This window comes from Leptidea sinapis, chromosome 3 (genome assembly GCF_905404315.1).
Source record: "Leptidea sinapis chromosome 3, ilLepSina1.1, whole genome shotgun sequence".
NCBI lineage: Eukaryota > Metazoa > Arthropoda > Insecta > Lepidoptera > Pieridae > Leptidea > Leptidea sinapis.
The window spans coordinates 4,116,445-4,134,121 of record NC_066267.1 but is presented as its reverse complement, the minus strand read 5'-3'; the positions used below and the strand labels follow the sequence as shown (position 1 = coordinate 4,134,121).

At 33.7% G+C, this 17,677-nt stretch overlaps 1 protein-coding gene and 1 pseudogene across 1 annotated transcript in view; both read right to left on the bottom strand.

Annotated features, from left to right (window-relative positions):
- The window catches only part of LOC126979386 (neuroligin-4, Y-linked-like), a 126,074-nt gene that overhangs the window by 46,332 nt on the left and 62,065 nt on the right, over positions 1-17,677 (bottom strand). The window contains exon 2 of the mRNA XM_050828658.1: positions 332-803. Within this exon, the coding sequence (XP_050684615.1) occupies positions 332-675 (344 nt within the window). The 5' untranslated portion in view covers positions 676-803. The remainder of the gene's footprint in view (positions 1-331; positions 804-17,677) is intronic.
- On the bottom strand, positions 738-17,613 carry LOC126979316 (uncharacterized; annotated as a pseudogene).

Below are 17,677 nucleotides of genomic sequence, written 5' to 3'. Positions count from 1 at the left end.
CACCGTTATGCTAGTGTGTGTGCGGTTACGGGGGATACAATTTTTTCTCAATTAAATAATATGGCCATAAATACTTATATAGTATCGTTTTCACACTTCTTCACAACGCACGACGACATTTTTAAAATATTTTATTGAGACGCAAACTGATCTGTCACAGACGATGACAATTCTCATAATGGCCGCCTATAGGCCTGTAGTAGTGTAAGTGTGTGCGTGGGGCTATGTATTTACACGTTAATCGGCTTGTTTTGGTGCTAGACTGTTATGTTAGATGACCAGAGTACTTATTTTTTTAATAGTCTGTAATGTTTCTAATAAGATAGCTCACCTATTTGATCCTGTCGGTGGCGTTGCGTATGGCACCCCCAAATACGCTTCCACAGGCTTCAGATACTTGTGTTGATCCATAGGTAAAATAACACCTTGTAACTTCCCGTATCGTGTACCTATTATTCTAGTCCTTAGCATAGAATTTCTACCACCAAAATTACTACCACTTGAAGTCACTCCTAACAGTAATACTAATATAAAAACTATCCTTAGCGATGCGTATTGGCGCGAATTCGGATGCCCAATTTGAATTTTTATTCGGAATGTTTTTAATTTGATTATTTTTGACCAGTACTGTTTTATGGAATTACAAAGGTGTAATGGCAATCTGAAAGTAGCCATTGTCTTTGTATATCACCTTTGGGGCGCCATTTTTTACACTATTATTTTTGTAAGCAAATATTTTAAGGATCACTTTTGAATTTCATGCTTTCTTCACGCTCATTTGCTGTTTTCGTTGATTCAAATACCTGAAACAAAGATAAAGATAAAATTAGTAATTTATTTATAAGAGGTTATCATGTTTGAAACCTAATAATTATTTGCGGATTTTGGCATATGAATATCTTTATCACATGATATTTTATATTAATGGAAGCACATAACAGCTATGTCTTTTACCTATTCTGTGGTATTTACCATATTATTGTTTTAAGAATAAATTTTAAGAGTTAATTATGTTTGCATTCAAAGTATGGTACGAATACAGTCCACTTCTGGTTTAAATGTGAAAATATAGAAAATTTTAGTTACAAAATCGTGTTTAAAATTAAAACAGGTTGAGCGGTTGAAGAGAAATGAATAAGAAATGCCTATTTAATAATTAGCGGTATAGAATAAAATATTATAATACCGTTAAATCGCGCTTAACAATACATTTTTACCGCGAGTTTAAGGTTTTTACGCCGGAAAGGATTTTGGGATTACACGGTCGTTAATATAAATTTATTATAGCGGAATACGTTCTCTTATATTTTATAACTGTTGCTTTTTGGTCGTAATACAATGCTCAGGTTTCATGTTTGAAATATTTCGTTTTTTGTCTTCTTTAACGTTTTAATGTGGAACTTACGTATTCGCGAGGTTGGTTGCTGTATTCATCAAATTATTTTTTAATGTTACATGACCTGGATACTTAGCGGTGAGTTTCATAATTTAAGATTTTTTTATTGTCTTTATGAAGGTGGGGCCGTGATGCGAACGTGATAAAGTAGCCGAGAGTGTTGCGATCAATGCCTACTCGTTTAAAAATACCTTTTTTCAATACTTATATTAAAGGGTCATACAGTCAATTAAAGGGTAAACCTAAGCGATATTTAGGGATTAAACACATGGATATCTTTATCATATTATAATATTTTTATATTTATGTTACACTTTTTAAATGTAAATTAATATTGTAAAGAGGAAAAATTTGTGTTTTTGTATGTATGTTTGTAATGTGTTCACACAAATACTACTGGATGAATTTTAAAAAATCTTTCATCATTTGAAAGCTGCATCTTCACTGAGTGATATATACTACAAACCATTTTCGAAAAAATTGAGATCCTAGTAAAAATAAAATAATATAACCCAAGGTGTGAAAATAATTGTCATAAAAAAATGTCATCAAAAATCTAGTACATTATTATAGAGCGTATCAATATCTATAAAAAAGTAATCTATAACATTTGTCCAAATACAGTAGTTATACTACAATTTAACATTTTAAAAGTTCATATAAATGCCAACAATTATAATCAAACCGTATTATTCATACATCTGTATTAATCCTTATCCCATCCTCAGGAGATGTTGAGTTGCTAAATTCTGGCGCGAGACTTAATTGAATTAGCCAAAAACCACTCTTTAATAGCAAAATTTGTTGGAATATTATATAAAGGTTGTTACTGTTATATACATTTCATTTCTATCAGCCCACGTTTTAATAAATAAAATACATTGAAAGTAAAAGTGGTTTGCCACTCCAGACTGAAAGCAAATAATTCAAAGACCGTTAAGATAATATTATTTGGAACGAAATGTTCAAAATATAATTAAGCTTTGAGTCTTTTGAATTTCAAGCAGGGATATCAAAGAGCAATTCGTTTGAAGAATGACAAATCGCTTACTCTATATTCCATCTCTAAGGCTTGATAAATCAATAAACAAAGGAGTTAGACCGTAACAATACACGGGCTTTTACTAAACAAGGTTTTGAAATTGTAGTTGATTAACTATTTGGAGTTTATTTACCTGGTATACTTAACTGACATTGATATAGTGTTTGCTCTGCAAAAGAGAGCTGTTCGTGCTATATATCAGCTTGGTTATATATAGATAGTCACTCAAAGATAAATTTAATAAAATAAATATTATGACTGTTCATTGTCAGTAGATTGATGAAAATTTAATATACGCTCACAAAAATCGTCACCTTTTTGCTCTTAATAGTGATTTTCATTATTATAACACTAGAAATTGCTTGTAACTAATTCTAGAAGTCTTCATAAGATACATAATAGCTTTAAGGGTAAATGTAAACACTTTAATAATAAAGTCCCAGCCACTGTTCAGGCATTATCTATAATTAAATTGAAATGTTTCATTGAAAAATGGCTCAGTCGTACATCCTATTACTCCACAGCTGAATATCTAAGTGGTCGGACAGGAACTAGATTATGATTAATTTATAGCGATAGAAATGACTGTACAATATTGTATATTTTTATTGAAAAGAGCGCAAAAAAAAGAATGCTGGGAGAGTTTTTGCGCCGCTTCTTCTCTCTCAGAGCGCTATTTGTTTCCGAAGCGGTAAATGAAATCAAATAGAATTCTAAAGATATCAATTTTGTGAAAATAAATGCCTTTTATGCATTTTTAAGGATAGGATAGCAATAAAGTTAATAAGACAGTAATATTTATGATGAGAATATTTTGCTAGTAGACCCGGCAAACGTTTTTTTGCCATATAAATAATTTTTGGTGTTCGGCAATTTTTACTCAGTCTTTCTTTTTAAATCATACTACCAAGAAAAAGTCTTTTCAGCTTTCGGGTTGATATAGTATAGCCTATGACTGAGTGTCTTTCTATTAGTAACAGAAATTTTAAAATCGGCGCAGTAGACCCAGAGATTATTATTATTAGAAAGTATTATTATTTCATCTATATTTCAATGGTTTTATATTATTTTGCTATTCGGGACGTAGATAAATCTAACAAATGAAAAATCATGGATATCGGTCCTGTCGTTCTCCAGTTATAAGTTAAATTGTAAGTAAGTATAGATATGTAGGATGGTATATGATGCAAAAGCTATAGGCAGCTACACTGATAAGCGAATTATTTCGGTCAGCATTAACATGCATATATTAGATTTAGAAACGCCTGAGAAAGACTGTCACCTCTCTGCGATTTGTTGATAGTCATTGAAAATGCAACTTTTAATGAGAATTGCAGGCAATAACTCGTACGTCCGCCGGCGCGCCCGTTCCATTCGCCTGTCACCAGACCCTAACATAATATCGCGCACTCTATCGTATCTGGGCTATGTCAGTGACTTTGGTTCTCCTACGGTTCTCCCCATTTCTGAATCGATCTCGCAGGGAAACTCCAAGCTTAGCATTGCCCTCTGAGTTACAATTAGCTTTCTCATAATGTCCATACTTAGCGACCACGTCAGTGGCCCATAATATGTCTTCAGTGGTTAAAAAAGACACAAATAAAGTTTAACACACACTGGTTAAAAATCTTCGTCTTCAGACACTGTGGTATTTAAAACGATACGTACGTTAACAATGAGCTTTTGGTTCCAAGTATAATAAATTTATTAAATCAAGCTAAGCCGTGATTACTATTTTCTCTTGCTTTTGCAGAGAAGTATTTTATTCATCTGTGTGCGCGTAACAATAATATTATATAACTTAATGTCAATATGTGAAACTTTCAAATTAAAGTAATTACATTTAGATAGCTAGAATGGAAAAAGTTAAATTAAGCCTCTTTTAGGGCTATTTTATTATTCAAAGTTTTAATATCCTCTAAGCGATTCCATTGTTAATGACAGAAGAGATTAAAACACTCGGTTTTATTTAACTCATAGCTGGCGATTTTGCACAAGCAATTTATAAGAGTCACATTATGTTTAAAATCAGTGCAAAACTTACACGCGCGCTCAGGTTTTCATAATTACATAATAAAGCAACTTGGTTTAAATTCAATATTCGAATTGGGAAGGTAATGCTCATAATCAGATTATCTGTGTACTCTTCTATTACAAAAGATGAAGGGTTACATTATTTTATGTATGCTGAAATGTCTTACAATTTTTACAACCAAACCTTCACTACGATGCGGGACTTCGCATCATTTATAAATTATGTTTTCAACTTAATATATGTAATAAATCCCAGAAATGAATGTTATCACTTTAACAATAACAAATTCAACATAATAATAATAATATAATAATATTGACACACTTTTTACACAAATTATCTTGCCCCAAATTAGGCATATATAGCCTGTGTTGTGGGTTACAAGACAACGATATATTTAATACAATATACTTACTTAAACATACATAAATTCATATAAAGATACATTTAAATATACATAAATACATATAAACAACCATGACTCGGAAACAAACATCCATACTCATCATATAAATGCTTGCACCTACCGGGATTCGAAGCCGGAACCTCTAGCTTCGGATCGGATCGCTAACCACTCGGCTATACAGGTCGTCATAATATAACAAACACAATTGTATCTAAATTTTGGTATTTATTATTATTAACTTTGAATTTAGTTTTTCTTAGCTGTGATTTCTCTTAGTTGGTTTTTCGCTTATTGTTTTAATTTTACTAGATTAATTGTTTATTATTTTTAAATTGTGTTCGACGTTTACTTATTTTCCACAATAGAGACATTAAATATTATTTATCTTTTCAACACTGCATTGATGCTACATTCACAAGTTGGAGTGATGTTAATTACGGTAGGGCAGAGTAGCACAATTTAGTTACAACTGGTATATAGTTGTAAGTTACCACTAATCTCGAATTGAGGAAAAACCATAAGCTTAGAATACTTCCGTAATAGACGAAACCTGTGTGAAAGTAAGATAACTATCCTTACATAAAAACCTAGGTGTGAGAAAGAGACGGATGAAGACCATGAAACCGTTTTGAAACAATTTAGTGATCATTAGTCTCCTGTCAAATTGGCCTGCTTTTTAGTTTTAGTTTTTTTATACTTGTTGTTCTGTATTTTAAAGGATATTAAATAATGGATAGTAAAAAATATAATGGTACGTGTTTTCTGTATTAGATTGTGTTGTTAGCAAAAATCCAACTAAATAATCATTTCACAAGTAAATATAGATTCTACAATACTACTTTCGTGATATTTATTTTCGTAGAAAAAATGCAATACAATACTAAATATTACATTTTATAAACGTGGTAAACACTCTATTTTCTAAAGATTATATTAATTAAAGAAAAAATATTAGTTAGATAATAAATCAATATTGTATACGTGAATATGACGCCGTTTATCAATAGTTTGTCATAGGGAGTGTCTAAAAAAATACTTATAAACTTCACTAACAAATCTGAAAAATAGCACATATAAGAAATCTCATCGTAATTAGGAGAGGTATTGTCTATTAGACTATTATAGTTAATATTAAGTTTGGTAAAATTGACAATAATCTTACTTTACGTAATGAATGAAGATTAAACACAAGTAAGGTATAATTATCTTAATACGACATCTTAAGAATGTCTCAGTCATTTAATTCCACTTATTAAGGCACAAGATTTCGTAATAAACTTAATATTGCAAGCGATGTAGACGTCAGGCCGTTAGATCGTCTGCTAAGGCTGTACATACACGTGCGACTGCGTCGATGAATTAAATTCGTTTTTGTTACAATGCACAAAATTTACATACCGATTTAATATTTTGACTGGTATTTTAAGATTAGAACTAAATCAATTTGGAAGACTAGAATAACAAAAATGTTTTATAATATGCAAATTATGACTCACATCGTAAAATATTTGAAGACTTTTGAAGAATTTGAAGGTTTCAATGTTTAAAATCTACTTTTTCTTAAATAGAAGTACTTTTTATTTATTTAAAGCACACAACATCGTATACAATACACTTTTCTTAATCTTATGTTACAATTGTAGTTCTAAAGTATAGGACAAATATCGTGAATATAAAGTACAAAAAATACTCCTTAATTACTTCTGAAAAATAGAACTAATACTATCCCTTCAATAAAAACTAAACAAGAAAAAGGAATGTGTGTTTTATGAAACCACGGTAAAACTGAAACTTTTTTTTTACATTATAGACATTTAACTAAAAATTTTTGAAATAATATTCCACTAGCTGTCGACTGTTTACCAAAAGCAAACAAAAGTTTATTTTAATAAATAACAACATTAACATTAAACACTGACTAATAACATTAACATTAAACACTAATAAAAACAAACAAAATAGCGTGGAGCACTGGCACAAATGAGTAATAGTCTATACACTACACGGTCAGCTGCTGCGAGCTATAGGCGCCGCCCGACCTTCAGGCGACATGCAACACTTAGACGAAAAAGTCTAAGACGATGTAACAAAAGTTTCAAATTAAAATGAAAGTACAAATTATAAATTTAAATTATTAATTGAAATAATAGAGAAGAAAAAAGAACTACTTATTTATATAGTTTCTCGTTTCATTAGTAAAGTTTAACAAATTATAAACATTCAGTCAAGGAAATATGGAAGTTTTACTTATGATTCATTTGTAAAATTAAATTGGCTGTGATTTTGTACCCACAAACTACAGTGACGCAACTATCGCATATATTTCAAGTCGCACAGCCGTACTCAACTTTTACCCTCTTCAGCGATTCGCAAACTGTCTCCGAATAGCAAATGTACTAAATTTAACCATTTCTACTTTAATTAGTACACAGAAGGGTATAACTTTGTAATTAACTTGAATACGCCTGCGGGTTATTCGCTTTCGAAAAAAGATTCTCTGTTAACAACTTCTCTCAACTGAGTAATGGCAGACGACTGAACTTGAAATTGTTTCAAATTCATAAATATTTAAATTGAATGTTAATATTAAATAGAATTTGTAACCTTAAATTTAATTTATTGTTATAATATGTTGGTGAAAAAGTTTCTTCGCATTTACTCAAAACATTTTTTTTTCGAACGCTACACATAGTCTCTCTTGATGTTAAGCTGACGAAAATCTCTAGGTTAGGGCTATATAGCAGATGCTATAACACCTCCCAACCAACTATTTAAGATTTTGCTGAGTCGCTAAAGATCTATGTGGTCTAGTGTTATCCTGATTAACGACCACAAACTTTCTATAGCTCAATTCTGGCCGCTTTCACCCAAATTATTGTTTTAATCATCAGTTGTTGACAGAAGACATCCAAATTGAAAATTCTGGTCGGTGGTCAAAGCTGATAATGAACAATGCACCTGTTGCACAAAATACACCGTATTACTAAATGCGAGTTTACCAGTGGGAGGCTCCTTTGCACAGGATGCCAGCTATTTTATGGGTACCACAATGGTGCCTATTTCTGCCGTGAATCAGTAATGTGTAAACATTACTGTGTTTCGGTCTGAAGGGCGCAGTAGCTAGTGAAATTACTGGGCAAATGAGACTTAACGTCTTATGTCTTAAGGTGACGAGCACTATTGTAGTGCCGCTCAGAATTTTTGGGCTTTTCAAGAATCTGAAGAAAGTGGCACTGCATTGTAATGGGCAGGGCGTATCAATTACCATCAGCTGAACTTCTGCTCGTCTCGTCCCATATTATCATAAAAAAAATTAACACGGGTTATCCATAAACCTATTTTACTAGCGAAAAAGACAAACACTCTCCAAATTACGGCGAGCCTAAATTTATAATGTTCATTTGTTCTACTTTTAAAGATGTGTTAGAGAGTCAGTTACATTACATTACAGAGACATTTTACTATCTAACACATATTTTATTATATTATTATCTTAAGAAAATAGAGTATTTACTGCTTATATCATATATAATACAAAATATTTTAGTGAATATGTTCTACGATAATAAGCACCATGAAAGTAGTATTAAAGAATCAGTATTTACCTGTGAAATGTTTCTTTACTTGGATTGTTGCTATATGTAACAACACGATCTAATATTGAACATGACACCATTATATTTTATAAAACAGAACAATAACCATAAAAACACTAGAATTAAAACGCAGTCCACTTTGACAGGAGACTATTGGACACTAAATTGTTAGTCTCTTTCTTACACTTAGGCTTTTACGTAAGGATAGCTATCTCACTTGCACACAGGGTTCGTCTATTACGGTAGTATAGTAAGTTTATGGTTTTAAGTTTTCTGTGAAGTCTGACTGACCTTTGACCACGATCTGTTGTGGAATTCTTGTCATCCGTGGTCCCTTTTTCATTACCATCTATGTCTTCAAAAACGGTGCTGTTTAATTACGTGTAAATATTTTTTATCTACAATCAGCAATCCTCTATAAGTGGATGTGTTTGTAGATATGGCTAGCGAGTGTCCAGATTGCTATAGAGTAGTCTTTGAGCTAATACATTCGGGTGGGTCCTTAATCTAGATTTGTATTTGGAGCTTCTTCTCTTCTTTGCACTTTCTTCTCTGATTTTAGGCAGATTTGAGAATTGGTGTACTTCGTTGAAAATATGAACCAAGGGGCTTTTAGGATGGTTTTAAGTATGGCATTTTAGGAGCGTGGCAGTATTTTTATGTTGGAGTGACTGGAGCTTTCCCACGTGTTTATAAATAATTGTAAATGAGTACAAGGTTCATTAGATTTCTCTCAGTGAGCACGTGAAGCTTTTTTCAAATGGGTCAAAATGGGTGCTTAGTCTCATTGACCAATTTTTCAGCTATGTTGTAACTACTGATATTGCTAATCTTGCTCCACTTTTTAAAAATGGCTGCACTTTTATCCGTAACAGAGCAGGCATATCGAAGTGCATCTGTGAGATCGAAAGTCACGAATTGAAAACGCTTTAACCGTAGATTAAGGATTGGTCTACACTGCACTCGAACTAGATACCGTACTACCTAAGAACAATAGCTTTTTTATTACGGCAACTATTAGATGCTTGTGTGCATGGCATGGTATCTTGACACTCAATGGCATATTTTAATTTTTTTTACTTTTATACGTTCGTGTTATTTTTACATTGAAATTAATAAAATACAAAATATTTACTGATGATATGTGATCCCAGTGTCTTTTTTATTTCTTGTATTATTATTTTTACAAAGTTTTACTACGCAACTCGGCTTTTTACTTTCAATTATTAGCAAAGTTTAACAGAACATGACGTAGCACGTCAACGTCACACATTCGTAGGCGAAGTATTAGTTTCCGCACTTTTCGACAACCTCTGCGGTATCTAATTGGAGCGCAGCATTGATAAGTCCTTAATCTAAGCATGGAATTTAAATTTGTTATGTATTTTATTTAAACCAAACTAACCAATCCATAATCTAAGGCTTTAAACTACTACTACTACTACTCACACACAAATTTATAGAAATTTGTGTGTGAGTGCATTTTTGTCATTTTTGTATAAAATTTGAAATGTGTTTAATTTTTTTATTAAACAAACTCATTTTGAAAGAAAGAAAAATAAATAAAATATCGCTAGAATTAACATCATTTTAATTCATTTTTTTTAATGTTACCTTTTTAACCTTTAGCGCTCCACAGATCCAACAATTTATATCATACACAAGCCATCTCGCACTTCAAGGTCGATGAAATTCAAGGGATTCTTCTTAATCTTTCGAAATATATAAATAGAGATATACAACAATTTATTCATGGTCTTATTGTTTCGATAGCTTTCAAATACATTTACTGAAATTATCCTAACTATAAGCATTCTTTTGCTACTGTAAAATCGCTCGAATTTTATGTGATTTGAAGCTTACAGGGATCGGATCGCAAAGTGTTAATGTCATCAAATCCAGTGAGATACAAATGTACAGCCAAAGAGCTGTTATATCAAATTTTTTTTAATGTAGCTAATGTTATTAGAGTACCGTACACGAAGAGTAACGAATGGTAACCCGATTTTATAAGCTGCAATATTTTGTATAACTACTAGCTTTTACCCGTGACCTCATCCGCATTGAATAGTTACTATGAGGTTTGTTTTTAGGATACTTTTCAAATAATACACATACAAACTGCTCTTCCCGCTGCTGGTAGTGCTCTTCTGTGATACAGTGCATATCCCAGTATTTCCCTGCGAACTTTTATCTCCTATTTCATCCCCATGTAGATCAAAATTTCAAAAATGCTCGATCAAATGTTTATAAATTATTTCTTTTCAAGTGCCTAAATACAAAGTTTTATGGTTTATCTTCGATAGTGACGAACTTCCATACAAACTGCCACCCCCTATTTCAACCCCTCCATTTATTTTTTTTGCAATAAAAAGTAGCATTTGTCCTTTTTCTAGCTCTAGTCTATCTCTGTACCAAATTTTATCAAAATCGGTCCGTTGGTTTAAGCATAAATGCGTAACAAACAAACTTAGATTCACATTTATAATATTTGAAAGGATAACTTTTATAGTAGCAAGTTATAGAAACCATGACAGTTATATTTACTTGACAATTTTTGATGTGAAATCTTTAAGCGCTCTGAGTTTTCTGTCTCCCGGCAATGTAATGCTCCTTCAAGTATAGTCGGCTGGGATTGACTAAGAAAGACTTGCTCAGTGAGCGTATTTCTGTTTCGCATTATTAACTTTTATGAAATTTTGTCGTGTAGTATTAATTAATCATATCCTGTTTTTTAACTTGACATAGCAGCCATTTTTAATTTTAAATTATTTTTCAGTTTATGAACTACAGCCCGCTGACGAACAAACATACAAACGAATAGATCGACAGATAGCGGAGTCTTAGTAATAGGATTACTTATTGATTACTCTTTGCCTAGGGAACCCCAGAAGCTATTGGGTTTCTTTCAGATTAAAAATTATAATCAATATAATAAAACTATAACAAAGAAAAATCATAACATTAACTTTTTTTTAAAGAATACTCGCTGTGTGTTTTACAAACATCAACGAATGTAAAAAGTACTTTATAATCTTTTTTCTTTTTGTCTGATTTACCTCTATACTTTACTAGTGGGAGGCTCCTTTTCACAGGATGCTGGCCAGATTATAGGTACCACAACGGCGCCTATTTCTGCCGTGAAGCAGTAATGTGTAAGTTTTATTCTTTTTCTATCAGAAGGGCGCTGTACCTAGTGAAATTACTGGGCAAATGAGACTTGACATCTTATGTCTCAAGGCGACGAGTGTAGTGGACTTGTAGTGCCACTCAGAATTTTTGGGATTTTCAATAATCTTGAGCGGCACTGTCTTGTAATGAGCAGGGCGTATCAATTACCATGAGCAGAACTTCCTGTTTGTCTTATCCTTTAATAAAAAAAAACTGTTTTATATTAATCTGAGCTTAAGCTCAATATATAACACAAACAATAATAAAATACAAAATACGTTCTAACTTATGAGATTAAATACTTATTTTTTAAGTAAACTTTTTTAAGACTTACATCGACACTGTCTTTGGTAAGTTTTTAAGGCTTATTAATCTATCATGTTATCACTCAAAAGCATATTCTCTATTATTCAACTTTCAACTGTCAATCACAGATGTTGCACAGTTACATAATTTGAAAAATGCCATTGAGTGTTAGAGCGCTTTCGCATTACGTCCGATCCGAATCGGATCCGTACCCGTGAAAAACGGTCCGTTGTAGTCGTAGAACTATTTCTAACGTTTGACGGAAGCCGGATAGAAATTGTTCTACGACTACTTCGAACCGTGTCTTAACGGATACGGATCGGATTCGCATCGGACGTAATGAGAAAGTGCTATCAAGATCATATCACAAGCAACTTTACAAATACACACTACAATATAAAGTTGCCCTAATAAAAAAGCTATTCTTAGGTAGTACGGTATTTTATCTATCCTTGATCTAAGCGATTGCCAATTCCGTGGCCATCTGGAGGGCAAAGCCAATTTTGCTTTGCCCTCCAGCTTAGAAAGAGGCTATGCTTCATAAATAGAGCACGGCAATAATTCAAGCCGACCCACATTCTAGCGCTCTACAAAGCACAGGTCCGGCCACACATGGAGTATTGCTGACATCTCTGGTCTGGCGCACCCCAGTATCAGCTCGATCCATAAGGTACAAAACTTGAACAAAAATACTAATAGGACATCTGAATTCGAACCGGGATCTTCTGCTTTCCGGATCACCCAATGTTCCATCTGAGCTATTATAGTCTTGTATATTGTAGCGATATTTTCCTTTGTATTCTTATGTTATTGTAGGAGTTTTTCATTAAAACACGGATAAAACTAAATTTTTTTAAAATTGAAACCTAACGATATCGATTTCTAGCTCCGAAACTATCTATATACAAAATTTCATTAAAATCGTTGAAGCCGTTTCCGAGATTCAGATTATTTATATTTATTTTTATACAAGAATTGCTCGTTTAAAGATATAAGATTATTCTATTACTCACATGAATTTATGCCCAGCAGTAAACTCGTCACGAAATATTGCTTTATAGATACAATATATTATGTCAGTTAATGATAATAGACAATACAATGTATAAACGTATTTCATCGCACAAATATGGTCTGATGCTCGCGCCCAGATACCCCACAATGTCGTTTTGTATCGACTGCACCTGTCTGCCGCAAGATTAATGTGTAATTGAATTGATGGTCCGCAACTTGATAGTTTAAACTTGTTCCATTTTATAGTGAAGGCATACGAATGCAAGTATATAGATAAGTATATATATGGCGCAGGCACATTGAATGATTTAACATTTCGCATACGGCGTCGTCCGTTTAAAAACGCTAGCTGCTATGAAGTATGCCTGCAAAATGTAAAACGCCTTGTGATAAATTGCTGCTTACAAAAAAATTGTGGAAGTGGGGTGATCCGCCTAGGTGTATAAATTAGTGCACCACATGGTCGATCGCAACCACAGCCAGAGCTTCCAATAGCTTCTTTTTACATTACCAGTGGGAGGCTCCTTTGCACAGGATGTCGGCTAGATAGACCACAACGGCGCCTATTTCTGCCGTGAAGCTGAAATGTTTAAGCATTATTGTGTTTCGAAATAAATGGCGACGTAGCTAGTGAAATTACTGAGCAAATGAGACTTAACATCTTATGTCTCAAAGTGACGAGCGCAGTTTTAGTGCCGCTCAGAATTATTGGGTGTTTCAATAATCCTAACCGGCACTGCATTCTAATGAGCAGGGCGTATCAATTACCATCAGCTGAACATCCTGATCGTCTTTTCCCATTATTTTCATAAAAAAATGTTAGTGAATTTAGTTTTTTCCTACACATCTCATTTCTGATTCGATATTTTTTCAGAATTTTAGCGAATTGCATCGGAGTGCATTATACCATCAAGTTAATGAGCACCTCAGAAAGGTTCGTCAATTTAAAGGTTTCATAAATTTGAATAATATAATCATACATAAATATACTAAGCTGTCTTCTTTCAATGAATTCCTTAATGGCTTGACGTCGTGACTCTTGCTAGTAATGATATCAGAATATGCGCATTCATTATACGAAATGAGAATTTTCCATGCTAAACAATATCAATAGAGCATTAAGTAATGTGTTCTAGTTTCTGCCGTATATTTTCCATTGGAAGTTATCGATTTTCTCTCTCTAGTTATAGCGGCCCGATCTAAAGAAAATATACAACCCTTAATGAGTATGCAGTGTTGCCTATAGCGTGCTATCGACAATTTTAGATGAAAACTTATAAGCGTTTAAATTGCTAAATAATTTGCTGTCACTCAAAATAATTTTCTTTGTTACGAGTATATTTAAATGTATCCGTCAATCCAGATGCTAACTTAATATGAATAATTTAAGAAATATGAAAATTTTTTGTTTTATTTAAGTTCATAAATGTTTTTGGGGCAATCCATCCAATCTAATCCGAGTGTTGTGAAAGATTCGAGTCCTATAATTATTCTTGTTCAAAATATCTCTAGGATATTAGTTACTAAAATAATGCTTTAAGTTTGCATTTTACGTTACGACTATTGTTATTATTGGAATCAGTGTCCTCCAGCCGCAGTCCCGCTCTCAACTCTGGCCTCCTCGAATCTCATCTATGCATGTAGTTACAAACCTACCTTTAAAATATATAATGTCAATAATCGTAACTAGAATTAGATTAATTTATAAGATAAATCTTATAACTATATTTACAATACTACGACTACATAAAATTAAAACTATCATTACGTGGAAGTGTACCAAGAAAACTGGCAGCATTACCCCGTTGGATAGCAAGGCTGATCCGTTGACCGAAATAGCTGCCAGCGCTTGGGTTTCCAGTAGCCTTATTGAGGCGCGAAGATTATTTCGAACATTCTCCGCGCCTCTGGGCCCCACGGGCCAAGTGTCTCGACACCAAACGGCACAAAGATGTATGACTCACTGAGACCAACATATTTGCGACGCTTGCTGTCTTCGGCAGTCGAAGCAGCAGCCCCAGCACCAACTGACGTAACTTGGGCATGAGAAGGAGCCAGAGTGTTGACGCAAGTAGCGTCCCACACCAGCGCCCTTCCCCGTGCCCAAGCCACCAGCGTCATTCCATCAGGACGCTTGCCATCGCGGCGGATAATACCATTTGGCTCTAAAACAGCTGGTATATTAAGAGCGGCAAATGCCCTGCGGATGACTTCATTACTGCTGGCGTGACGACTGATACGGCCTGCCGATTTTAGGCAGGATAACCCGTGGCGTCCAAGAGCATCTACCTGAACGCCACATCTAGATTGATGTGGTTCATTCACTTTTATACCTAGCCGTAGTGATACGCATATTGACAATGTCATATTGTCAAGTAGCGTTCCAATCGGCGCAGAAGGCAAGGCTTGTAACCAGAATCCTGAATCATTTTCTGTCACGGCCAAAAGACGAGCACGCTCTGTTATGTCAGTAGATGAGATCAAAAGATCATCAAAGGCTGACTTACAAAGAAGTGCGTCCCATGCTTTTTGACACTTTAAATCGTCTGGAAAATTTTGAATGTTTGAAATATTTAACCAAGCATTGTTAGCTTCGTTCAAATACACAATCTCTGAGTTACCTGGTACATGATTTACAATTCTAGTAACCAAAGGCTGCGCACTATGAACTGAAGATAGAAATGCTGGTAAGGCAACGCCCGAAACTTTGCGAGTACCCAAACCACTAAACCGTATCGGTAAAGAGGCTTGAGACCATGCACGATCTGTAAACGCGCAATTCAAAACGGTTTCTAAAATATTTTTAAGTGAAATATCAATCACATCAAGCAAATTTGGAAATTTCCATAACGGGCTAGACCTTAAGAGGTACGTAAATTTTGGAACAAATAAACAAGACCGAATAATAGTTAAGGCCATATGAGAATTAATTTTCAATAATCTGTCCGAAACATTATTAAATTTTTTAATGTGATCGTTTAAGATCGTTTGAATTGAAACAGGAAGATTGTATAAAAGCCACAATCATTTTAATACTTTAAAACATACCAACGAATTGAGAACCTCCTCCTTTTTTGAAGTCGGTTAAAAATGTATTTACTCAATCACGTAAGTTTGATATATTAAGTTGGCAAAATTTTGTGTAACATTAAATGATAATGTGACAGATACAATGCAAAAAGTAAATATTTATCGATAAATTTTTTTAGTTGTTTCTGGTTATCTATTAAATCAAGCGATACCCATTTTTTTTATGGAATAGGAGGACAGACGAGCGTACGGGTGTGAAGTGTGAAGTGATCACCGCCGCCCACATTCTCTTGCAACACCAGAGGAATCACAAGAGCGTTGCCGGCCTTTAAGGAAGGTGTACGCGCTTTTTTCGAAGGTCCCCATGTCGCTAAACACCGCACAGGGAAGCTCATTTTTTTTTATGTATGTATGTAATATATTTATTCATGAAAGTTACAATTTATTTTTTACCATGCCCCGCAAAACTGCTTACGCAGTTTGACTGCAGGTCTACATAAACATAGCTTATAAATTATTAAGTAAGTTATTGATACAATTAATTTACATAAATGGTTATAACGTATTTAACAAGTATTTTCTTAGTAAACTTTTAAATTTAACAAGTGTAGGCTCACGTCTTATTTCCTCGGGTAAACTGTTGAGTAAGTATGGAACTCGTTTTTTTAATGTTCTATCTCCATAGTAATTTTGTATCATGGGTATTTCAAATTTACCTTTGTACAATGACCTTGTGCCAGTCTTATGTTGCACCAAATTAGTGAAACGATCCTGTTTACTATAATTGTTTACAAGTAGAAGATATTTATGTTTCAGGCTAGCCGGTAAAATTTTACATATTTTATATAGTTTCGAGTAATCTCCTTTACATTCATTCTTTGTCTTTTTATTTACGAGTAGTTTTAAAATCTTGTTTGCAATGATTCTATTTTATCTATATATGTTTTAAATGTTAATCCATAGCAATCAAGAGCGTAACTTATTATAGAATCCACTAGTGCAAAATATAAACATTTTAGTATTGGTAAGAGGACTTTAATACTTAAATGATAAAACTTTTCTAGTAATATTCTTAATTTTTTACATACGTATTCTATGTGGGAATCCCAGGAAAAAGAGGTATCTATTTTTACACCTAGGTAATTGACACAATTAACTTTTTCGATAGGATTACATGTGCAGTTAATTTTCTTATTATGGAAGCAATCAAAGCCGTGTGCAATCAGAGGAGGTGGATTATCAATAGATCGTAAATACGGGGAGTGAATAATTATCATCTTTGTTTTGTCAGCGTTTATTATGATGCCGTTATCATGTGACCATTTAACTACCGCATCCACATCCTCTTGAACCCGGCGACACATTTCCGCGAGGTCGGTACTAGCGCTCAGAGTACAAAGGTCATCGGCAAACATGTGGGCAGTGACGTAATACTCCACAGAGGCTATTTACGTGCATCAGGTAACACACGGGCCCACACACGGAACCCTTGGGGACGCCGCAGTTTACTTGTTTCTCCTCGCTAAACGTGTCGCCGACTTTAACACGGTAAGAGCGCGCCCTAAGATAGTCGCTGAACCAAGGGTTCAGTGGCTGCCCCATGCCGCACTCCTCCATTCCATTTAAGAGGGTTTCAGTCTGTAGGGTATCAAAAGCCTTTCTAAAATCATAAAAAATAGCT